This window comes from Micromesistius poutassou, assembly GCF_964030765.1.
Source record: "Micromesistius poutassou genome assembly, chromosome: 14".
NCBI lineage: Eukaryota > Metazoa > Chordata > Actinopteri > Gadiformes > Gadidae > Micromesistius > Micromesistius poutassou.
The window spans coordinates 12,832,977-12,858,526 of NC_140284.1; the positions used below are offsets into that span (position 1 = coordinate 12,832,977).

Consider the following 25,550-nt stretch of genomic DNA (forward strand, 5'->3'; position numbering starts at 1 on the left):
AAAGTTGAAAGAGTTGAAAAAAGTAGACTAGAAGCCATCGTGTCGTTAAAGTGATGAACGTTTTGATAGTTGAATGGTTTCTGTAGCTGAAAGTATGCAGAATAATAATAATAATAAAGATTTCAATATCAGAAGCGTGTGTCTTAAAGGTCGTATCAGTGATGTTGGGTGACGTCTCTTCTGTTGGTATTTGGAGCGAGATCTCAAACAAACAAAGCCAGCTCGCCCCTCCCTTCAGTGTTTCGTGCATCCCATAAAAACTATCCTGAACGCACACAACACCCCACAACACTTGTCACTGATTGGTTGGGATACTGATGGGGCGGGCAGATCACGGATCGTGAGGAAAAATCAGATGAATGTGATCATTTATGTCTCGGCCCAGAATCGCTGATACAAATTTTAAGAGGAGAAAGCCCTTAGCTCTGGATCAGGGTTCATGGCATCATCCGTGATTTGATCATCCATCTGACAGTGCCTTTCTCTAGATGGGAATAGAACCCTGAACCCTAGGGCTGTCTTACCCTCTCGTCCGTCTTTGTTGAAGTCTCCAACAGTCACGGAGTACCCTGCAGACAGACAGACGGAGTTAAGTATAGGAGTAACACAATACATAAGACCAGGATTAGTGTGTGTGTGTGTGTGTGTGTGTGTGTGTGTGTGTGTGTGTGTGTGTGTGTAACCTAGGTAACTGTCATCAAACTGGGCGCTGGCTGACTTGGTGGCGAGCGTGTTCGCATAGCGAGTCTTAAAGTCGTTGTTGTTAAAGCGCTTGAAGACCTCGGACACATCATCAGAGATCAGCTGACCTGAGGAGAGGAGACAAGGAGAGAGGAGACAAAGGAGAGAGGAGAGGAGACATAGGAGGAGAGGAGAAGACAGGAGAGAGGAGGACTTAGAGAAGGGAGAGTGGAAGAGGAGAATGAGAGGGGATGAGATATAAGAAGAGAAAGAGAGGCAAGATGGAGGGAGAGGAGATAGGAGGAGATGACTCTGAAACACACAGTTTATAATGACAGTTGTTTTCCAAACGAACCACACCCATAGTATGCACACCATAATAACACCCTCTAACACAGGGGTTTTCAAACTTTGAGTGTGTGTGGACCACTTTTTATAATCAAGAATTTTCGCGGACCACCTTATAATGCACATAATAAAATATGTCTACACGCAGTCCTACCTGAATTACCCGCACCTCTTAATAGGCATAAGCACTAAAAGTAACATAGCATCAGTACAACAGGCTTGTTAAAATAACGTTTTCAAATTTCAAGTTCCCTCCTAGCCACTAGACCAAATATTCTGGAACGTTCTAATCTTTGCACTAGCCTATTTTAGTAATCACACAATATCTTCAAATGAATTGAAATTGTATATCATACATACATATTTTTTATGAAAAATATTTTTCATATTTTAGTTTGCTTTTCCACGGACCACCTGCAGTACCGTCGCGGACCACTGTTTGAAAATCACTGCTCTAACACACACACACACGCACACAGACAGAGACCGAGACAGAGAGTGAGAGTGAGAGAACAATATAAAGTTCTGTAGTGAACATCCAAACATATTTATCCTTCATCAATCTTCCTTTCATCATTTCATCCTCACCCTGCCAGTAGAAGCTGCCTGGACCTCCGACCACCACTCTTGTATTGTTCTGTGATAGAGAGAGAGAGAGAGAGAGAGAGAGAGAGAGAGAGAGAGAGAGAGAGAGAGAGAGAGAGAGAGAGAGAGAGAGAGAGAGAGAGAGAGAGAGAGAGAGAGAGAGAGAGAGAGAGAGAGAGAGAGAGAGAGAGAGAGAGAGAGACTGTTATTATACATATATATTATATATATATTATACAAATGCTACACACTAAGCAGCTCCATTCTGACTTTTAAACAGCATAAAGATCAAATCAATGTCCAACATCACTGCCTCTTCCAGTTCCAGTTGCTGAGTGTGCGTACCTTGAGGAAGTCTGCACTGAACCCAGCTTGGCAGAACCCCTGGCCTTCAGGAGAGGCCTCGGCTGGATGGGAATGGACAAAACATCTCTTAAACATACCTACCCATCTCTTCAATGTACCATACAATACTTATCTCTATAAAAATATAATACTTGGGTGAACATGGCCCTCTGGAGCGAGGGGGACTCAGCCGTTTTTACACTTCTGTTAATCCTAGCCTTTGTAATTCGACCTGAACCTGAGTCAGCCTGTAGCCTCTGGTCTCTACGGGGTCGAACAGGTGAGACTAGGAGGTCTGACAGGTGAGACTAGGAGGTCGAACAGGTGAGACTAGGAGGTCTAACAGGTGAGACTAGGAGGTTGAACAGGTGAGACTAGGAGGTCTAACAGGTGAGACTAGGAGGTCTTACATGTTTTGTTTCTCTTAGTCTACATTGAGACTGGGCTGCATGTTGCTCTGGTGTACACAGGCCGAGTACAAATGGAATGTAAAGAATAGGATGAAGGTCTTATTGAGCCATCATTAAACACTGTTAACAGACAGACGGACGGAGGACTGACTGGATCGGCAGGGAGAGTACTCCACCACTGCTTCTGCTTTCTTCAGGAAGCACGTTCCCACCGGCTCCCGCTCTGCATAGCTGTAGGTCGACCACTGGTACAGAGGAGCACAGGCCTACACACACACACACACACACACACACACACACACACACACACACACACACACACACACACACACACACACACACACACACACACACACACACACACACACACACACACAGGATTGTTTTGAGTAGAATATGATATGGTAATGCAAGATTTGATTATGATGAAAAGACATACGTCAGCATGTAACAGTGTCCTCTTTACAATAAAGTAGCCACAACCTGTATATGAAAGGTCCCATGACATGCCACCAGGTGTGGTGTGATTAGCCGCTACAAGCTGTTTTGGAAATCAGCCCCTTAACACATCACAAGTGGGCGTGTCCACCTAGATGTGTGACGGATAGATGAGCAACGTTTTCTGCAGTCCACTGGGTAGGCTGGTAGACTGATCTATCCAGCACACATCTAGGAGGACACGCACACTTTCTGCCCCTTATGATGTCATAAGGGGCCGATTTCCAAAACGGCTTGTAACGGCTAATCACACCACACCTAGTGGCACGTCATGGCCCCTTTAAGTAATGATGATGAATGGAGCAGCCACACTAGCATGGTGGGGCCTCCCTTCACACGTTCTCAGACCTCCCGTGTTCATGCTGTTCTATGACATAATTAAACATGAAGCACATGCTGTTAAATAATACTTAATACATAATGAACAGGCTGACAGTCCAGAGGGTGAACATGAGGTCTTAATACATAATGAACAGGCTGACAGTCCAGAGGGTGAACATGAGGTCTTAATACATAATGAACAGGCTGACAGTCCAGAGGGTGAACATGAGGTCTCACCAGGATGTGCTCCCCGTCCGAGCGGACCGACGCTCCGAACCACTGCCGGGACTTAAACTCCATCTGGACTCCATCAGCAGACTTCCTATTGTCTGCGCACACACACACACACACACAATAAAATATTCATATTCAATAAAAAGTCATTAATGGATAATATAATAATTTAGGTGATCTATTTAGGTGAAATCTAAATCATGTTTTTAAACGTATGGCCTTGATGCCCTTTTGCCCCGCCGCAGGCCAAGCAAAACACCAAGCTCATTGATTTAACGGGGCAGGGTTATTTGAAACAATTCATTAATAGAGCAGTGTGGTTCCGGAAGTAAAAATCCCATTAATTTTCGCCATAGAGGTTTTCATCAAAAGCCATAATGTCGTAACCATCCAAAGTACACGTACCACACGCCGTTATATTGTGAAACAAAGGTATATGCTCCTGCAGAAGCCACAAGTTAAAGACGTGAACATCTAGGTTTTAGAAAAACATGTTTTATTGGCGATGTCTTTGAAACCACTACACTACCCATAATCCTAAAGTGTGACATGACGTCTCTGATTGGTGGAGCTCGCCGTTACCAGGAAACGTTTACCCTCACCCGCAAAAAGCCATGGATGACTGCTACTGCTACTGAACTCCATCGCTTACCACCAGCATTTAGATTAATGGAAAGTTAGTTGGTAGTATAAAAGCTAGGAATCCATAGTTGAATGAATAAGTAACTGAATATGAACTGAGTATTGAATATGAGACTGAATTCAAAAACAAGCACACTTATTACGCAGGGACTGCAGTCAGCAACGAAGGAACGTACCATGTCGATGACAACGCTATACACTATATGAAACACTATATGTATACACACACACACACACACACACACACTGAATATATGACACAACTTGTATTAACAATATAAACAATATAACAGTGACAAAGGTAATAAGAAGCAAGAAACGCGCTAAACTATTGGGTTGGAACCATTGCGAAAAGGTCCGCAATGGTTTATGGGATGAGGAGTTCCTTCCCTCGTTCACAAAAATAATATACACAGTCTTGTACCTTTGCCTTTTTTGCCCCGAATCAAACATTTTATGGTCACAAGCTTCCTCTTTATGTCTGATGTACCCCTACTGTCCACAAAGACCCCCTCCCCCCTTCACAATTTTTGCCACACCCCATTGGTGGTGGTGTCATATATATGAAAGGGGGCATTCAATTATACTTCAAATGATCAATTAAGAGGCCAAAGCCCTAAGTGATGCAATAGTTGACTTCTGAGTCAAGGCCAGTAACAAGTTTTTTATATCAAAGAGGGTCTCAAAGGATGCATACGATTATCAATTTGGGGCTCTAGCCCTACAACAAATGATTCACACAGCCTCAGCAAATGCTCCATCTCATTGCGCCTCAGCCAGCAGCTCGCTTGCAAGATTTTGACATCTGAGAATCAGGACTCTCTTTCATAAGGACAAAGAGTTATGAGTGAAATGCACATGAACCTTTTTTATCTCATAAGGGCCGTGGTGCTGTGTTACTTTTGACCCCAGACTTGAAAAACAGATCGGCTGTGTCTACACACCTTAAGGCACAAATTTCCATCTCCATCCCTCTAAAAATGGAGAACTTGAAACTACCTGCTGTTTTATGCCCATTTACTGAGAGTAAATTCCAACATGAATACACACGTTTTAGAAGTGTTGCCTGCAAGACCTAGTGCAGGCCTATTCAACTAGCGGCCTGTGGGCCGAATACGGCCCTTCTTAATTTTTTTCTGGCCCACAAGAGGTTGCCTGCAAACCAAAAAATATATATATATAAAAAATATATATATTAATCTATTTTTTTTGGTTCTATTTATCATATTACAGTGTAGTATGATAAATAAAACAAATGCATTAAATCTGTCGTACACATGCCTATAAGGCTCTGTCTGCACCTGCTATTGGCTCAGTCACGCTCACGTTGCATTCTATGCTGGCGGGGCCACGGAGAAATTCACTTCAGCTAGGCTAACATCACGCTTCAAGATGTCTCTCTCCAAGCAAGATTAAAGTGAAGAAGGAAGAAAGGAAGTGAAGAAGAAAGATATTAATCTGGTTGCCTATTCTTTATTCCTATAAATATGCAGCTTGCCATGATCATTGCACTCAACAACAGAAATAGTCCATACACACCGAGCCTGAATATAAACCCTCACATATGAGTGGTCTTTTCCTCTGCGGCACTCGGGACGCACTGTTCGGGTTACGATATATGAATGGTAATATAGTTTGATCAAATAAATACATACATTTGCATTTAGAAAATGTTTTTCAACTACTTTTACTAATCATTCCACATAATATATATATATATATATATATATATATAGATATATATATATATATATCTATATATATATATCCATTGTACTACCATAGTACTTCCATAGTACTAACCATCTTCATAGTACTACTAAAGTACTACCATGGTAATATATATATATATTACCAGCATAGTACTACCAAAGTACCACCATATCCATAGTACTACCATATCCATAGTACCACCATAGTACTACCATATCCATAATACTACCAAAGTACCACCATATCCATAGTACCACCATAGTACTACCATATCCATAGTACTACCAAAGTACCACCATATCCATAGTACTACCATATCCATAGTACCACCATAGTACTACCATATCCATAGTACTACCACATACCATATCCATAGTACTACCATAGTACTACCATATCCATAGTACCACCATAGTACTACCATATCAATAATACTACCATAGTGCTACCACATCCATAGTACTACCATCTCCATAATACTACCATCTTCATAGTACTTCCATATACATAGTACTACCATGTCTATAGTACTACCATAGTACTACCATCTCCATAGTACTATCATAGTACTACCATCTCCATAGTACTACCATGTCTATAGTACTACCATAGTACTGCCATCTCCATAGTACTATCATAGTACAGCCATCTCCATAGTACTACCATCTTCATAGTAATACCATAGGACTACTATATCCATAGTACTACCATATATATAGTACTACCATAGTACTACCATCATCATAGTACTACCATATCCATAGTACTACCATATATATAGGTGGCAGCTGGTGGTTTTTAAAGTGAGGGAGGAAGGACTGCGCGCTTGGTTGCCATTGGCCTGCTTGCACTGTTAGTGTCGTATGGTGGCATAAGTATGTGAGAATCAAGTTGTTTCATGGTGTTTTGGTGAACTACAAAATAGAAGGGAGGGATAATTATGTGAATAAAATTGATACAAATCCACCAGTGGCAGCATTGTAATTTGAAAGCTGGTGGGCAGCATGTCTTGGACTACAAGGGCAGAAGGAAAGGATGCAAAGCCAATTAGTCAAATCAGGCCTACTCTTGATTTGTAAAACTAAATAAAAAAATCTGGGCCTATCATTGGGCCTATTTTTGCCCTCAATGACTGAAGCTATTGGTTGTAATTTGGCTGTTTATTTTCAGACACAAGACCAAAAGTGATGCCATTTAAAATGCATCATGCTCTGAATCATTCACTAACATCCTTTCCACAATATTAAACAGAACGGTCAGTAACAAACAATTAAAAGAACAACAAGAACATAATTTCACAACTATTGGCATGGGCTGTAAACCTAACATTGTTTGAGGCAAATGTGGATGTTAATGGATGTTTCAGAATGTTGGTCATGGTGTTAAGCCAAATAAGATTGAGGGACTTCATTTATAGATCAAGTCAATCCTCCTCGCTGTTTATGTTGCAAAGATATCAGTGACCTGGTCATACCAAACGGGATAGTAACGGAAAGTGATTTCAGAATAACGGCGAGTGTAGCTCCACGTTTTCTCCACCCTTTCAGACGGCTTGGTAACCCAACGGTGGAGTACCGGAAAATAGGTAGACTCGGCGCGTTTATTTCGGCAGACTTTTGGCGGTGGAAACACCAATATAAGCGAACCAAACCGCTCAGTGGAAACACCAATATAAGCAAACAGAGCCGCACTGTACCACAACGAACAGTAGCGCACCACTCGGTGGAAATGAGGCATACGAGCGGGTTCGTTGGTTCTTGTAGCCTAGAGACTTGAGGGGATAAACCCTCCCCCGGGCTGCTCCACAGCCAGGCTCCTGCTTATTGGTTCATAGCGCAGCCAGGACTTCTTCTTATTGGTTCATAGAGCAGCCAGGGCTCCAGCCTATTCGTGAATAGATGTTGACGCGATTCAGATCCCTTAGCTAGTCCCACCCACTCAGAGGAGGACTTTCCTCCTCTCTCCCATTGACCCCCATGTTATCCACCGGCTGCCAGTAGTGCCCGAGAAATGAATGGGAGTCAATGGAGGCTGAGGGAGGAACGTCCTCCCCGCAGTAATATCCAATAGGAGATAGGGGGTGCTAATGTCCCTTTACCGAGGGAAACAAACATTACACGTACAAAGGCATATTTAAGGGCATTAATTCATTACAGTAGTCTGGGCAATCTACATTTTTTATTCTCAACAATGTTAAGGAGGATCTTCCTCCCTCTCCTCACTGGAGAAGCCGCCACTGATATATAGTACTACCATCTCCATAGTACTACTATATATATACTACTACCATCTCCATAGTACTACCATAGTGCTACCACATCCATATTACTACCATATCCACAGTGCTACCATCTCCATAGTACTACCATATATATAGTACTACCATCGTCTTGTGTCCTGGCGAATGGGGCTCCTACCCACTACCGTCTCTTAAAGCTGCTGTCTCGTCAGGCCTAGTCTGGACCATCAGTCCGGTATGGTCTGGACCATCAGTCCTGACTAGAGGAATGGAGTCATCACTTCAAAAGATAGAATAGAATAGATAGATAGAATTTCACCTTGTTCTGTTGACATCCCCCTCCCTGTCTCTCTACTGTTAGTTAGCTCTGTCTCTGAACCCACTGTGGACCAATCAGAGAGGTGGTAGGAGGACACGTCCTCCCTGTCTCTGAACCCACTGTGGACCAATCAGAGAGGCGGTAGGAGGACACCTCCTCCCTGTCTCTGAACCCACTGTGGACCAATCAGAGAGGCGGTAGGAGGACACCTCCTCCCTGCAGACTTCTGTCTCTGACCCCCTGATGTTCTTAAAGGAACTGATCCATGGAGCTGGAGGTCTGGAGCCCCTCTGGCCCAGGTCTGGGGCCCCTCTGGCTCAGGTCTGGAGCCCCACTGGCCCAGGTCTGGGGCCCCTCTGGCCCAGGTCTGGAGCCCCTCTGGCCCAGGTCTGGGGCCGCTCTGGCCCAGGTATCACCCCCTACAATGGGTCAACCTAAAGAGGGTGTAGGCGGTCTGTGATTGGCTTTTTTGAATAAGGGTAGCCCAAAGGGAATCAGGGGGGCATACCTTTGTATGCCAACAGGTAATAATGGGAAGGTACCTGACAGCCTTGTCATGTGTTTTGATGTACTGTTGTCATATTTAAGAGAGTATTACTGAAGGACTGTGGTGGTTCTTTGGGTATCCTGCGTGAGCCCACCAATATAACAATGGGTGAGAAACGGTGGACGATGGGAACACAGAGCCGCAGGGAGGACCACAGAAGGGATATGGGATTAGAATCCTGTCATAATTCTGTCATAAACCTGAAAAAAATAGTTTCAAAGGCCTGTAAGCCTGTGTTTGAAAACTCGACATCTTGTAAAAAAGGTTTTGCAACATTGAAAAAAAGAGATTATAGCCTGACAAAAAGTTTCAAACATCTGAGAACATGATTTTGTGTTCTATTTTTCCTTCTTCATAATTTTTACTAACAGATTTTCAAAGTTTAAAATTTTTCACCAGCACATTTGCAGAGTTTCAAATCTGACACTGTTCTGGCAGTTTTAAACTTAGCAGATGCTTTTATCCGAAGCGACTTACAATAAGTACATTTGTCAGAAGAAAGAGAAACAACATTATATCGCTGTCGGTACGGTCAGGATGTTCATAGAACCAGGTGCCAACAAGCACTAATAATCCCTAGGTTAACCCATTCCCTGTATACACTAACCATCACTAGGTTAACCCATTCCCTGTATACACTAACCATCACTAGGTTAACCCATTCCCTGTATACACTAACCATCACTAGGTTAACCCATTCCCTGTATAAACTAACCATCACTAGGTTAACCCATTCCCTGTATACAACAAAGATAGCTAGGATAAGATGCTACACGATGCTAAGTACTGTTTTTAAGTGCCATTTATTTTTCTAAGCAAATGTATTTATTTTTGTCTGTATTTATTTAATATTGACTTAATGGCATTCCATACTGTAACAGCAGGAAGACCAGAGCATGACAAGCAGGAAATCGATACTTCTAATCCATCGACACACACACACAAACTTCCGCTTCAAAACCCGCATTTTCCTAGCCCGCCATCGCCAGACCAATTCCTACACAATATCAGTTGGGAACCTCTCAGTTCCTCTTCCATGTTGAGGGCCTTATCAACGGCGCGGACCAAAACCCATCTGGACTCAACTGGACCTACAACCAATCAGAGCAATTTGTGACACATTAGCGGCAGCCATCTTGTTTTGAAATGCTCCTCTGTAGAGTCATGGCATCAAACCGACCCTATTAGATAAGCGGTTGTGATTGGACCAACCCGGGCTGCACATCGGTCTGACCTGGAGGGGCCAGAAATTTGGGCCGGAGCAGATTAATCATGAGCTCGCAGTTTTGTCTGGTTCCCAGCCTAGCATTTCTGTTTTCCATTTCTAGGATTCATAAAATAGATCTAATGTTATCACCAGGTGGAAGGAAGTGGAAGTAATAGAATAGACAATAACGGGTTGTTTAAATCTAGAAGTAACACCACATGACACCATTTTGTCTGCAGGAGTTTGTTAGTCCCGCTATCTTTAACCCTCCTACCAAGAAATGTTCTGTTTGACCAATGTTACAAAGAGTTATGAGTCAGAGACATGGGCGTGAGTGTGCACACTAAGCTGGGCTGTAGTGTCTGACAAAACGACCACAGAATACCAACACAGAACCACAACATCACAACAGACAATTAGACACTCTGTGTAGAGCAGAGCAGCAGGGGGGAGAGGAGAGGAGCAGGGGTGAGAGAGGAGAGAGAGGAGAGGAGCAGGGGTGAGAGAGGAGAGAGAGGAGAGGAGCAGGGGTGAGAGAGGAGAGAGAGGAGAGGAGCAGGGGAGAGAGAGGAGAGGAGCAGGGGTGAGAGAGGAGAGAGAGGAGAGGAGCAGAGGTGAGAGAGGAGAGAGAGGAGAGGAACAGGGGAGAGAGAGGAGAGGAGTAGGGGAGAGAGAGGAGAGAGAGGAGAGGAGCAGGGGTGAGAGAGGAGAGAGAGGAGAGGAGCAGGGGAGAGAGAGGAGAGGAGTACAAGTGAAGAGGAGGAGGATGCGGTCTGTTGGAACGTGCTCTTACATGTTGAGCTCCAGGCCATGGTTTAGTGTGCATAACGAGGACAGTGTGTTCATCATTATTAGAGCACTAGCTGCATGTTACTCAATAACAACTACGCCTTCAAAATTAAAACTCAAGTGAAGATTGAAACGGAAACACATGTCTGACAAAATATAAGAATATGATAAATACAGTTGAGTGCAGTAGTAATGCGTAGCCTTTGTGTTGGTGTGTGAGTGGTTTTAGAGAGGAAGCAGACATCAGAGCTGTCAGAGATATCAGCGGCATGACACACACACACACACACACGTGGCATGGTACTAATAGTGTTAACATAGTACTAGCATAGCTAGCTCTAGCCTGTGGCTAAATGTGGCTTGAAGAGCTCTACAGGCTACACGGTTATTATTTGGACAGGCCCATGTGTTCCTGAGCCCTCCCTCTCACAGCATGTACAAAAAACTGTTGGTTCACTTCAGCAGTTCTGAGTTCTGCCCAAACAAGGTAAATGGAAGAATGAGCCCTGCAAGACCTCACACACACACACGTGTGTGTGTGTGTGTGTGTGTGTGTGTGTGTGTGTGTGTGTGTGTGTGTGTGTGTGTGTGTGTGTGTGTGTGTGTGTGTGTGTGTGTGTGTGTGTGTGTGTGTGTGTGTGTGTGTGTGTGTTTAGAGGCAACTGTGTGATGCCTGCTGTGCTTTTCCATCACAGACAAGGGAAGCAGAAGCTTATAATAATTAGCAACTCTTGTGAAAGAGTTTCTTTCACATTGAGTGTACAACCTCACATTCCACGCTGTGTTGGATCATGTAGGCTGGCTGAACGCCTGCCTCCTCTCTTCCTGTTTGTCCAAAGCTATGCTGTTAGTTAGTCTGACTCAATTGAGAATCTATTAATCACATCGGTTTGTCGTGTCCGTTATGTTTGCATCAGGCTTCACAGGCCAACAGGATTCACACCCCTTCACTTTAGGAACAACTGACCCTTCTTCCAGGGAAGTACAAGATCCGTAATAAGATAGTAAATAACAGAAGTACTTGCTCTATGCTGTCTGGTCTTTAGTTCATATAATCAGTGACCTACTACTGTCATGTGTTACGGTCCAATATGGTTGGTGTAGCAGTGATAGCTACAGTACGTGGTAAATTTAGCTGTAGCTTTGGGTTTAGGTTGGGATGGTATGTAGATGGAGCTGAGGGTGGTGGTGGTATGTGATTAATGCAGGATGGGGGTGGGGGTGTAGCCTTAGGGCTGTAGCTGTAGGTTGAGGTGCTTAAGGTGGTGTAGCCTTAGGGCTGTAGCTGTAGGTTGAGGTGCTTAAGGTGGTGTAGCCTTAGGGCTGTAGCTGTAGGTTGAGGTGCTTAAGGTGGTGTAGCTGTATGTGGTGGAGTGTAGGTGTAGCTGTGGCAAATGTGTTGTTGCTATGGTTGGACCTGGTGTGTAGGTGAACTACAGGTGGTAGAGCGGTAGGGTGGTGTTGTTGGTCAGGTGGGGTGTTGAGGATGGTGTTGAGGGTGGTGTGGTACCTGTGTTGTCGAATTGGAGCTGCTCGCAGGCTGCAGAGCTCCAGGGACAGCTGTACACCGCCCCTCGCTCCACCACAGGGCTGGGCTCTGTGGTGTTGGCCCTCGGAGCCCCTACCAACACGTCCGACCTGGGGAGAGGGGTCAAAGGTTAACCTCTGACCTGAGGGGTCACCTGGTTAACCTCTGACCTGACCTCTCTCCCCCTCAGAGTTTCTCTCTCCCTCCCACAATAATACATACAGGCTACAATACATATATTACACAGGCTATAATACACTATAATACATATACTATACAGGCTATAATACATATACTATACAGGTTATAATACATATACTATACAGGCTATAATACACTATAATACATTTACTATACAGGCTATAATACACTATAAGACATATTCTATACAGGCTATAATACATTTACTATACAGGCTATAATACACTATAAGACATATTCTATACAGGCTATAATACATTTACTATACAGGCTATATATACTAAAATACATTTACTATACAGGCTATAATACACTATAATACATATTCTATACAGGCTATAATACACTATAATACATATACTAAACAGGCTTTAATATATATAATAAAGAATGCATGAATACTAGGTTGTAGTTATAGTATATAGTATATAGTTCGTAATTATAGTTGTTACCTCCATCAAAGTAAATATAACAGGATGAAACATCTATCATGAGACATAGCCTCTGACATTATATCTGAGATGAGATATAGCTATATCATACATCTAACATGAGACATAACATCTAACATGAGGCATAACATCTAACATGAGACATAACAACATGAGACATAACATCTAACATGAGACATAACATCTAACATGAGACATAACATCTAACATGAGGCATAACATCTAACATGAGCCATAACATTTAACATGAGGCATAACATCTAACATGAGCCATAACATTTAACATGAGGCATAACATCTAACATGAGACATAACATTTAACATGAGGCATAACATCTAGAGAGCAGAGCACTAACGAGTCTAACTCGTGTTGCGGATTATTGAAGGACCAGCTGAGGTCTAGTTAAGGACTACTTAAGGACCATGTAAGGACCAGTTAAGGACCAGCTCTTACTTCTGGTTGTTGGCGGTCTTGAAGAAGTCCACCGAGAAGCCGAAGTAGCTCCCTTCGGGTCCAGAGAACACGGCGGGTTTCTCCACGTCCAGATTAAAGGAAAAACAGGACTGAATCAGCCCGGATGTGAGGACCACCGCCAACCAGAGCCGAGCCATGTCTGGTCCTGGTCCTGGTCCGGTCAGGTCCTGTTCTGGTCGGGTCCTGGTCCGGTCGGGTCGGGTCTAGTGGGGAGATCAGAAGTTTGGCAGGGTATTTTGCTCTTATTTGGTTCCACTATCAACGCTCAGCTGTAGTGATGTCAGTGTAAGTCCCCGGGTCAACAAGCCGTTACGTCGGCTTCAGAACTGAGTAAAGTTTGTCAAGTCTTCCTGTTCTGCAGACCGACCGGAACTCAGGGAGCGGCTCATGTCTCGCCCCTCGCCGAGCCCCGGATGTCCGTTCTAAATATAAATATATTTGTCAATATATTTAAATAAATGTATACTTTTATTAAAAATGACGGGTTTTTTATTTTATTCATTTCAGGGGACTTTTATTTCATAATGCCACATTTATTTCATAATGCAACATTTATTTATTCAATGCCACATTTAATTCATAATGCCACATTAATTTCATAATGACATATTTATTTCATAATGACACATGTTATTCAAAATGACACATTTAGTTCATAATACCAGATGTATTTATTCAATGTCACATTTATTTCATAATGCCAGATGTATTTATTTAATGCCACATTTATTTCATAATGACACATGTATTTATTTAATGTAAAATTTATTTCATAATGCCAGATCAATATATTTATTTAATGCCACAATTATTTCATAATGCCAGATGTATTTATTCAATTTCATATTTATTTCATAATGCCAGATGTATTTATTTAATGGCATATTTATTTCATAATGCCAGATCAATGTATTTATTTAATGCCACATTTAGTTTATAATGCAAGATCAATGTATTTATTTAATGCCACATTTATTTCATAATGCCAGATGTATTTATTTTATGCCACATTTATTTCATAATGCCAGATGTATTTATTTAATGCCACATTCATTTCATAATGACACATTTATTTCATAATACCACATTTTATTCAAAATGACACATTTACTTCATAATACCAGATGTATTTATTTAATGCCACATTTATTTCATAATGCCAGATGTATTTATTTAATGCCACATTTATTTCATAATACCAGATGTATTTATTTAATGCCACATTTATTTCATAATACCAGATGTATTTATTTAATGCCACATTTATTTCATAATGCCAGATGTATTTATTTAATGCCACATTTATTTCATAATACCAGATGTATTTATTTAATGCCACATTTATTTCATAATGCCAGATGTATTTATTTAATGCCACATTTATTTCATAATACCAGATGTATTTATTTAATGCCACATTTATTTCATAATGCCAGATGTATTTATTTAATGCCACATTTATTTCATAATACCAGATGTATTAATTTAATGCCACAATCAATTCATGCCACATTTCCATGTGGTATATTCAAATAAGTGGGCTTGGTTATCTCTGATATGCTTTGCCTGTTTATAATCTATACTTTTATCGCACTACACCTGAAAATGTATAAATCCTAGAATGAAACAAACATAACCACCGTGCTTCGTCATTTTCCGTCTCTTCCGTATCCGATTTCAACATTTTCGATTGTAGCACGATGAAAGTATTGATTGTAACAAACGGGATGAGATGTGATCAGAAGCGCATTATCCGCACTTTGTAACGTATCGCCTTTTCCCACCCAACGGCTCCAAGTTACATGTTAGAACCATTTCCGATGAAGTGAGATGGGACTCATCTCCATGGTAGCAGATAGACTGATAGAGCCCTTTGTTATGATCCAAATAACCATCATCACCACCATCATCATCATCATCATCCTCTTCATCAATCAACATCATAGTCATCATCATCATCATCATCAAATACATCGTCATCATCATCATAGCCACCACCATCATCTTTAAGTTGAGTTGCTCACACAATGGGGGCAGTGTGTGTAGTTTGTTATTGTTGAATGATTTCCCCCCTTCAGGAGTGAGGAAGGTGTTGGGGTCGGGGAGGGAGCCATCTGCTCTTATTTGGCCTTGAAGCAGCCCTAGAGATGAAGTGTTCTCTCAGGAATGTGTGCCAGACGAGACGTGAGGAGGGCCATGTCGTCCTGTGTTTGGACTGATCCGTTTCGGGTGATGTGTGTGGGTCAGGAATCACGCGTGCGGTAGTAATGCTGTGTTGTAGCCCAACACGGTTGCAGCCCAGTATGCGATTTCATGCTCATGCTCAAGAAAATTAATCTATTGAATCGTGTCCCAGAGCACGATTGTAGGTTATTTTCGTGATAAACCCATGTGTAACAGAGTAAATAAAATGTCTATTTGTAGTTATTGTTAAATCCTGTATCATTGGGTCAAGACTCTTATTATACACTATTTGTATACAGTGTTGCAATTCGGCAACACTGTATACAAATATTGTCTTTCCTGCAGCAGGAAAGTGGCTTATTGTTAGAATAAACCACGTGTTGAACATTTACTACTCTCTGAGTCATACCTAGCCCGAGTCGACCATACCACAAAGATCAAAATCGTTTTTCATCAACCTAAAAGTCATTTATAGTCATGTTTTCTTTGACTTTTGTTTAACATATATGCAATCCTATAAATCGCATTCTTGTGATATTTGGCACAGTAATGTAACTTTGATTAGATTTTCTATTTTCGTTTGACCTTGAAGCACGTTTGCATTGTTGTCGTGCAACTCGTAATATTGAATTTATTTTGTCGAGGCGGACCAGACTCAGGCTCATACTCTGCATGTGTGTATCTGATGACCCAGAGTGCAGGTAACCAATTTGATTTGTTGTTTAAATTCTATGTCTCATGTATGTTCTAAAATTCCACTCGTGGCGTTGCTAGCATTCTCAATCTAGAATGACTAGCCGTTGACGTCATTGTTGCATTCGACCTTTAAACCAATGCATTTCAATCGGGAGATTATTTACGACTTCAGATAAATGATTTAGCCGGCTTTTACTCCAAACAATAGCTCTGGTCCAAACCACCGCTTAGTCTTTGCCATAACGGCGTTAAGTGTGACAGCTGTGCTGCCGTAAATTGTGTTGTTTTTGTAAACTAGGTTCTGCTGGCTAGGAAATAGATATTCCAAAGTGCCTTTTGAAAGCCACCAGCAGTTAACAGTTTAGTTGGAATTAATAGTAATTAATAGTTAATTTTGTAATCAACAGGACTTTTTATCTAATCACTGTCTGGGGGCTAGTTACGTCACTCCGAGAGATGCGCACGGACAGATTTGGTAGTGTCACAGCCAATAAACTATTTGTGGAAGCAAAACACCAAGCTCATTGATTTAACGAGGCAGGGTTATTTCAAACAATTAATTAATTTAGGTCATTCCTCATCCTGAGTGTATATTGAGTATTTCTGTTGGTTGATATGCTCACTGCAGGCTTCCTTTTTATGTCTGGTGTTCCCCTACTGTCAAGAACCCCCTCCCCATATGGATATGGAGACTTGTTGCCGGGGCCCAGTGGTGGTGGTGTCATATCTATGAAAGAGGGCATTCAAATAGACTACAATGATCAATTGGGAGGCCGAAGCACTAAAGGAAGTGATGCAATAAGACATCTGAGTCAAGGACAGTAACAAGTAAGCTATACGTATCCATAACTAAGGGTGGTGCACTGCCTAACCCCCCCCCCCCCAAACCCCACCCCTTCTCAAGTCGAAAAAAATCTCCAGATTGAAATGCATTTGGTTGGATGTTTAGCACAAAAAAGTCGGAGAAACGCTCCCATTCAAATGCATGGGTTTACATAAGATTCAATATGCATTTTCGTGGGCGTGAGCATGAAATCGTGTTATACTGGATCATGCGGTTTATATATCTATATGTGGTGTGACAACTAAACTATCACACTACATTATCCTATTCATTGCTGTGTTAACATAAATTCAGAAAATATTCAAGTGTGCTATACTCCTTTTAAACTAAAGTATGCTTTTCAGTCTACTTCAGTACATCTTCTTTGATATACTTAACTGAACTCCTACTTTAAGTTCTAGTATGTAGGAGTTCATGGTATCCAGTGGAACAGACTTGGAAGAAATGGAATATATATTGTGGTAACCCGGTCTACAAGAGTCAAAGGTCTCACGGCAAGTACCACGCAGAGGTTCCAAATAAAGCCGTATTCGGCGTTTATTCACAGGTAAGGCAGAGAACAGGTAATACATAAACTATCCTATGGCCTCCGAGAGACTCGTATAAAAGGATGTATCATCGGCCTTCTGCTGGGTCGTCGTTCCTGCTTCTCCCTGTGTTGAGTTCCCGGTCTGCTTTTAAGATGTCTGCCCGGTCTTTTCCACCCTCCGGCCAGGTGTTCCCCATCGGGCTGATTGCGTTGAGTGCAGATGTGCTCACTGCCGCCGGCTAGTGGATGGCGGCAATACACACCGTCCACCACTAGCCCACGGTTCCCCCTGGTGGGGAGCGGGTTGCCACAATATCCATAAGTATGTTCTCTGTTGGGTTAGTTTGAGCCTTTATATCGACCTGGGGAGCGGGTCCTCCTCCACGGAGGCCCACATGTTGCACCGCCAGTAGCCCATGACAGACAAACGGCTGTAAAGATAACGCGTTTTAAACAACCTGCATTGTAGGAAAAGTTGTAGGAAGGAGGGGGCCATGTTATCCCCATGGTTACAACCCATTTGTGGTTATTTTTAGTAGTGTATAGTACAAGTGCTTTATGAGTATTATAATGAGCTATAATTATGATGCAATGTGCCACACACTGCCGCGTTCTACGATGTATCCAAGAAACTTAACCCTCTTGGACCGGACATCAAAATGAACTGCTAGCTAGACGGAGCTCTAACTAGCAGAGATAAACTGATCCCATCTAGTGATGGGAATTTGGGCACTTTTCAGGGAGCCGGATAATTAGGATTAGCTCACCAACAAGAGCCTACTCTTTCCGCTCCCAAACGGCTCTTTATATTACCACTTATACATTTTCTAATAAATTGCTGTAGCCGATTGTTTTCATTGCATATGAGCGCAACGCGCATCCCCTCGCTGCTTGCTTAATGGTATGATCCTTGTCTATCCACACTTGATTGGTTGCATGCATGTGACAGTCAGACATTCACTGCACACACGCATAGCATGCATGGAGCACCCGTAGAGCGGAGATCTTCATATTATTCTGCCTACGCAGAACTTTATATATATATATATATATATATAAAAAATTTATAAAACAGCTTTGGGAGCCGACTCCCATCGTTCACTTAAAAGAGCCAACTCTTTGAACCGGCTTGTTTGCGACTACTTGATGCATTCATTTAATTATAATGGGTCATATTGACCCATTATATACTCCTAACCGGAGCCCCGGCTTAATGATTCAGATCTTAGATTATGGGAGGTGATCCACAAAAGCCTATAAGGTCGGAGCAATGGGATGTCGGAGCAGAAGGCCTAGGTATGGCGATATTGTCTCAACTTCATATCTCTTTCAAAAATATACCGGTATAACTTCTTACTACTGGTATATCGCCCAGCCCTAGCATGCATAACTATATGGAAATTTCAACAAATTGAAACCGCCTGCCAGTCCATGAACATTTTTTTGGAATCAAACGGGTCCTTGGTGCTGAAGAGGTTGGGGACCGCTGGCGTAGAGGAAACAGAGATCAGCGGTCTGTTGATTACGCTATCGAGACGGTATTAAACAAACTGTATTTTTCCACTAAAAGAAGAACACACGACTGCACTGCTTTTGTTGATGTGAGTGTATAAATATAAATAGATCATAGGATCATAGCTATGTTGTGATTATTGTCACAACAATTTTTTGTTTTTTTAATGATTTAACTTCACAGGAGCTGGGATTCATTTTGTTGGGAGGAGATAAGAGACAGCAGAGAGAGAGGTCGTGTTTCCCGAAGCTCCGCTAGGCAGTGGCAAAAACTACTTAATTCATCGTTCAGGTCTACTTTATTTTATTTTATTTCATGATCATAATACTTAAGAATATATAGTTTGTTTCCGTCAACCTCCATTGCTCGATTCAACAATACTTTTTGGCACTTTGACTACTGGATGAGACCGCAGCAAAAGCCTTGGACTTTCCTATCGCCAACATGCCTCTGTACTCGGATGTCTCAGGCACAGAGACAAATGCACAGACTGCACCAAACTGCAACAGACAGTGGCTTTATTTGAAACGAGGCTAGCAGCATTAGAAAAATGCAAAGGACTCCTCCAGGATACAGTGCCGATGGGTGAGTTTGCTGAGCTAGCTCAGACAAATACACAACAGGATGATCAAAGCTACACTGTGTCCTTCCCGAAGCTGGACAAGAGAGAGAGAATTCCAACTGCCTCTCATTGGCACAGAGTCAGCGCTAAGCCCAAACAACATTCCAAAGTGAATCAACAAGTTCACTCAACGCCAAATGCTAAGCTTCCCAAAGCTAAAATCAGCCGGATTAGCCAATCGCTGAAGTTTACCATGCCGCTGAAGAACCAGTTCCTGCCACTCCAGGAGTCCACGAATGCGCCTGCCACCCATGCACCCCTAAGCCCCGAGATGCGTCCAGACGGATGGTGTGGACAGAGACCGACCATGACCCTGTCGCCAGAGAGGCCAGCTGCGCATGCATCTACCACCCGTGCACCCCTGAGCCCCAGGATGCGTCCGGACGGACGGTGGGGACAGAGACAGAACAAGAACCAGTCGCCACGGAGTCGAGCTGTGCATGCGACTGCCACCGCCACCTCAAGCCAACAAGGGCCCATCTCACAGAAAGCAGATGAACCAGACACTCTGATTGTAGGAGACTCAACCATAAAGGATATAACCGGTAAGAAGATCAAAACATGCTACTTCCCAGATGTGATGGTTTGTGATGTCAACCAGAAACTAACCACAATTATATTGGAAAACCCCAAAATCTTACAGGTTATTGTGCATGCAGGACTTAATGATATTCGAAGAGAACAGTCAGAACTTCTGAAGAGGGATTTCACTGAACTATTGGACACACTGGACAAATTACACGTTAGGTCATTCATCAGTGGACCCATACCAGCAGTTGACAGGGGAATAAACAGATTCAGTCGTCTACTTGCACTGAATACATGGCTTTCAAGAGTCTGCAATGAAAGAGGAAGGGGCTTTATTGACAATTTCAACTTGTTCTGGGGGCACAAATATCTTTTCAGAACAGATGGCCTACACCCAAACAGGTTAGGCTCAAAACTGTTAAGGGACAATCTTCTCTTCTCACTCTCCCACAAATCTTCCCTGTCATGCCATGAGAAGAAGCGAGACTACAGCCTCCCCCACACATCTACTGTCCCACTATCTGACACACAGATAGCAGACAGACCACAGACCTTGAAGAGAGACAACAGCCTGCCCGACACCATCGACACCATGCCTCCCCCCTTTGCTGATGCTGGCTTGGCGAGGAACGGCCACCCCCCTCCTCTGCACTCCCCCATCGACGATGACCTCCAGCACTCCCCCATCGATGATGACCTCCAGCTGTCCCCCGTTGATGATGACCACCAGCCTCATCTCTCCCATAGCCACAACGACAACTCCAGTTCCACTGTCTCCTCCCTTTATGATTTTCCAGATGAATTTAAGAAACTGAGAAATGTTGGCATCAAACTTGCATCTGTGTCAATGATACCACCCCCACGTCATGACCACAGTCTGATAACACCCAAGCGGAGGGCGCCCCAGCACCACCCTCCCTGTACTGATAGTAGTCCTGATTATTACTGAGACAAAAAAGGGTTCAGCCGTAGACACAGCACAAAGGAAGTTTCGCATATATATGGCAACTTTTGCATTCCTGCTGTAATCACTAAGAGAGTAAACAAAGGGAAACTTAGACGCACTGCTAACCTCTCAAATCTCATACCTATTCCCTCCAAACCAAAATCAACCTTAAAGCCTATCAATAACACCATCAGGATGGGTCTACTTAATGTTAGGTCTCTTAATAACAAATCTTTTTTAGTTAATGATTTTATTACCACTTCTCAACTGGATTTTATGTTTTTAACTGAAACATGGCTAGAACAAAATAACAGTGCAACCGTTCTGATAGAGACAGCTCCTCCCAACTATAACTTTTTTGATGTATGTAGATCTGGAAAAAGAGGTGGAGGGGTTGCTGCTATATTTAAAAATGTATTTCAGGGGAAACAGATACTATTTGGTGATTTTCCATCATTCGAATACCTTTGTGCTGTATTGAAATGTTCCCCCAGAGTTCTCCTATTAATTATTTACAGGCCACCCACATACGCTGCAAATTTCTTCGATGACTTTACAGAATTATTGTCTAGCATCTCCACAGACTTTGACTCTCTAGTTATAACTGGTGACTTAAATTTTCATACTGATGATTTTAATAAGTGTGCAAAAAAACTTTTTACCATTTTGGACACATCTCAGCATGTCTCGACATGTGAAAGAGGCTACTCATTGTAAGGGGCACACTCTAGACCTGGTTATCACAAAGGGTCTCAATGTTTCAGATCTCTCTGTGACTGATCCTTCACTGTCTGACCATTTCTGTGTTTTCTTTAATATATATTTTATTCCCGAGATAGACAAAATCAAATACTGTCAAAAAACGGTATATCAATGAACATTCTAATGTACTTTTTAAAAAGGCCATATCCTTGCTACCACCTCTCAACCCATGTTCTACTGATGATCTTTTAAAAAACTTTAATTTGAAAATTTTGCAATGACATCTATGACTTTCAAAATTTGAAAATTTTGAAAGTCATTTGATTGATTGATTGAATTTATTTATTTAAAACAGGGACAATGCACAAAAAACATTAATCTTGTAAAACAAGAAGAGATGCTTTGAGCCAGGTTATAGCAACAATTGCTAATTTCCGCCTGTAGTCCCTGGGCAGGTAAAGTGCTAAACAGATACAATATTAAGATTAATTGAAATAAGACATAATAACCATAATATTTAAAAAATTGACAGAATGTACTAATAAAAGCACGGAAACACGGTCATAGATGGCATTGCACCTTATAAGGTTAAAATGATTTCTGGAAAGCAAAAGGCACCTTGGAGAAAAGCTGTTTTTGTAACAGCCCAGAAAAAATAATGCAGGAAGGCTGAACGCATATGGCGTAAAACAAAACTTTATATTCACCATGACATCTATAAAGAGAGCCTCCGTGCCTATAATTTAGACTTAAAAAGTGCTAGAGAAACATTTTTCTCCAATATCATTAAAACCAATACTAATAATGCCAAAACCCTATTTGCAACAGTTGACAGACTGACCAAGCCCCCAACACAAATTCCAGTTTGCAGCATTTTATACTGATAAAATTGAAGGCATCAGACGCGCCATCAATATCTCCACTTTAAACAAAAATGTTGGACTACCACCCTATTCAGGCAAAAGTAACATGGCAATAACATGTTTTAATGTCATAGACTCTAAAACTCTTGTGGAAACTGTGACACAACTGAAGCCATCCACCTGTTGCCTTGATACTTTACCTACCAACCACTTTAAGAATGTTTTTGACTGCCTAGCAATAGACATATTGCAAATAGTTAACAACTCTCTCCAATCAGGCACTTTCCCAAAAGCCTTAAAAACTGCAGTTATCAAACCCCTTTTAAAAAAGCGGAGCCTAGATGCCTCTATTATTAACAACTACAGACCAATATCAAATCTACCCTTCATAAGTAAAATCATTGAGAATGTTGTCCTCCAGCAACTTAGTGACTTCCTGGCATCAACTGGTTGCTATGACACCTTCCAATCCGGATTTCGACCCCTTCACAGCACCGAGACCGCCCTTATTAAAGTTGTAAACGACATCCGTCTTAACACAGACTCTGGCAAAATCTCAATACTAATGCTACTAGACCTGCATTCGACACTGTAGACCATACAATACTTTTGGACAGATTAGAAAACTGGGTGGGGCTTTCAGGCACAGTCTTAAATTGGTTTAGGTCCTACCTACAAAATAGGAACTACTTTGTTTCCATTGGCGACTTTGTTTCAGAATCAACAAACGTGACATGTGGAGTCCCACAAGGTAGGACCCTTAGGGTCTTAGGACCCTCTCTATTCAACATCTACATGCTCCCACTAGGGCAAATCATGCAAAATAACAATATTGACCATCACTGCTATGCTGATGACACACAAATCTATGTATCTCTATCACCAAATGACTATCAGCCCATAGATCTGTTGTGCCAGTGCATTGAGCAAGTCAAAGACTGGATGTGCCAAAATTTCCTTCAACTAAATGAGGACAAAACCAAGATAATTGTATTTGGTGCTAAAACCGAAAGGCTTAAAGTTACCCAACACCTTCACTCTCTGTCCCTGAAAACCTCAATCAAAGCCAGAAATCTAGGGGTTATCATGGATTCAGACACAGTCACATCAAATCAATTACAAAATCTGCATATTATCACCTTAAAAATGTAGCAAGACTTAGAGGGCTCATGTCTACCGAAGACTTACAAACACTTGTACATGCCTTTATCACTAGCAAGCTTGATTACTGCAATGGTCTCCTTACAGGTCTCCCAAAAAAAACTCTAAGGCAACTACAGCTTGTTCAGAATGCTGCTGCTAGAGTTCTAACAAAGACCAAACAATTTGAACATATTACACCAATTCTTAAATCATTACATTGGCTCCCTGTATGTCAGAGAATTGATTTTAAAATCATGTTGCTAACCTATAAATCCCTACATGGTTTAGGGCCAAAATATTTAACTGATATGCTTCCACTACATAAGCCTTCTAGTCCACTAAGATCCTCTGAGACCAATCTGTTAATTATCCCCAGTCAACACGAAACATGGGGAAGCAGGATTTAGTTACTATGCAACAAATAGCTGGAATAAACTCCCTGAGGATTTAAGACTTGCTCCAACTCTGACAGCTTTTAAAACAAGACTGAAGACTTTTATGTTTGCTTTAGCTTTCTGCTAAATCTTAAATCTACAATGCTTCTATTTTTTTATTTTATTAGTAACTTTGCCTTTATTTTCTCACTTTCTAAAATGCATTTTTTTAACTCTGCCTTTCTAAAATGTTTTTTTTAAACTTTGCCTTTATTTTCTATCTATTTTACTTTTTACTTATCTATTATTTTATTTTATTGTATGACAATGTTTATATGTGAAGCACTTTGAGTCTGCCTTGTGTATGAAAAGTGCTATATAAATAAAGTTGCTTTGCCTTGCCTTTCTACCTATTTAAATCATGTTCATAGAATACATACACACATTTACTTTATAATTATCATCCCAGGCATTCCAGCACCTAGATCAGGACTGTGCATATTTTTTCATAGTTAATATAATGTAAAAACAATTTTTTTGAAAATGCTGAAAGAAAATTGTGTGTGTGAGTGATGTAATTTCATATCATTAGCATGTCTAAACACCTTTATAAAACACTGCCTCTACTGTAGCTCACCCCTGGCCTGAGGGAACTGGCTGGCTACAGCTAGGCTAACAGCTAATTATGACCCAGTGGTCACTCTATGACGGCCTCGCGAGAGTGTCCACCAAACAAACAACTGTGTTTATATTCTAGAGGTCCTTAGTGTATAGAATACAGGTTATTATCTCCATTATCCCTGGGGAGCTATTACAACCCCTTGTGGAGTGTGCCTGGTTGAAGGATGGTTTAAGGAGCCATCAACCACACAAACTCCATACCCCATCCCTCCCTGGAGGATAATCCGGAGGATAACACAAACACAGCAACCATCATGGCCTCTGGTCCTGGACTGTCACAACCACACATTATGTCTAAATCAATGTGCTTTTAGGCCCTGTTTACACAAAGGGAAAACGCAGATATTTCCATGCTGTTTGGTCTCTCAATTACACGAAAACCCAGTTTTCA

General features: G+C 41.8%; 1 protein-coding gene across 1 annotated transcript in view; it reads right to left on the reverse strand.

The window, feature by feature from the left end:
• Positions 1–13,931, reverse strand: part of LOC311358863 (integrin alpha-V-like) — a gene marked incomplete at its 3' end in the record, with an annotated part of 49,110 nt that extends 35,179 nt beyond the window's left edge. The window contains exons 1-8 of the mRNA XM_084478964.1: positions 13,514–13,931; positions 12,389–12,516; positions 3,426–3,517; positions 2,521–2,635; positions 1,960–2,021; positions 1,618–1,666; positions 684–809; positions 525–569 (exon numbers count right to left, since the gene is read on the reverse strand). Coding sequence (XP_084335090.1) covers positions 525–569; positions 684–809; positions 1,618–1,666; positions 1,960–2,021; positions 2,521–2,635; positions 3,426–3,517; positions 12,389–12,516; positions 13,514–13,671 — 775 coding nt within the window. The 5' untranslated portion in view covers positions 13,672–13,931. The remainder of the gene's footprint in view (positions 1–524; positions 570–683; positions 810–1,617; positions 1,667–1,959; positions 2,022–2,520; positions 2,636–3,425; positions 3,518–12,388; positions 12,517–13,513) is intronic.
• Between the last annotated feature and the right edge of the window lie 11,619 nt (positions 13,932–25,550).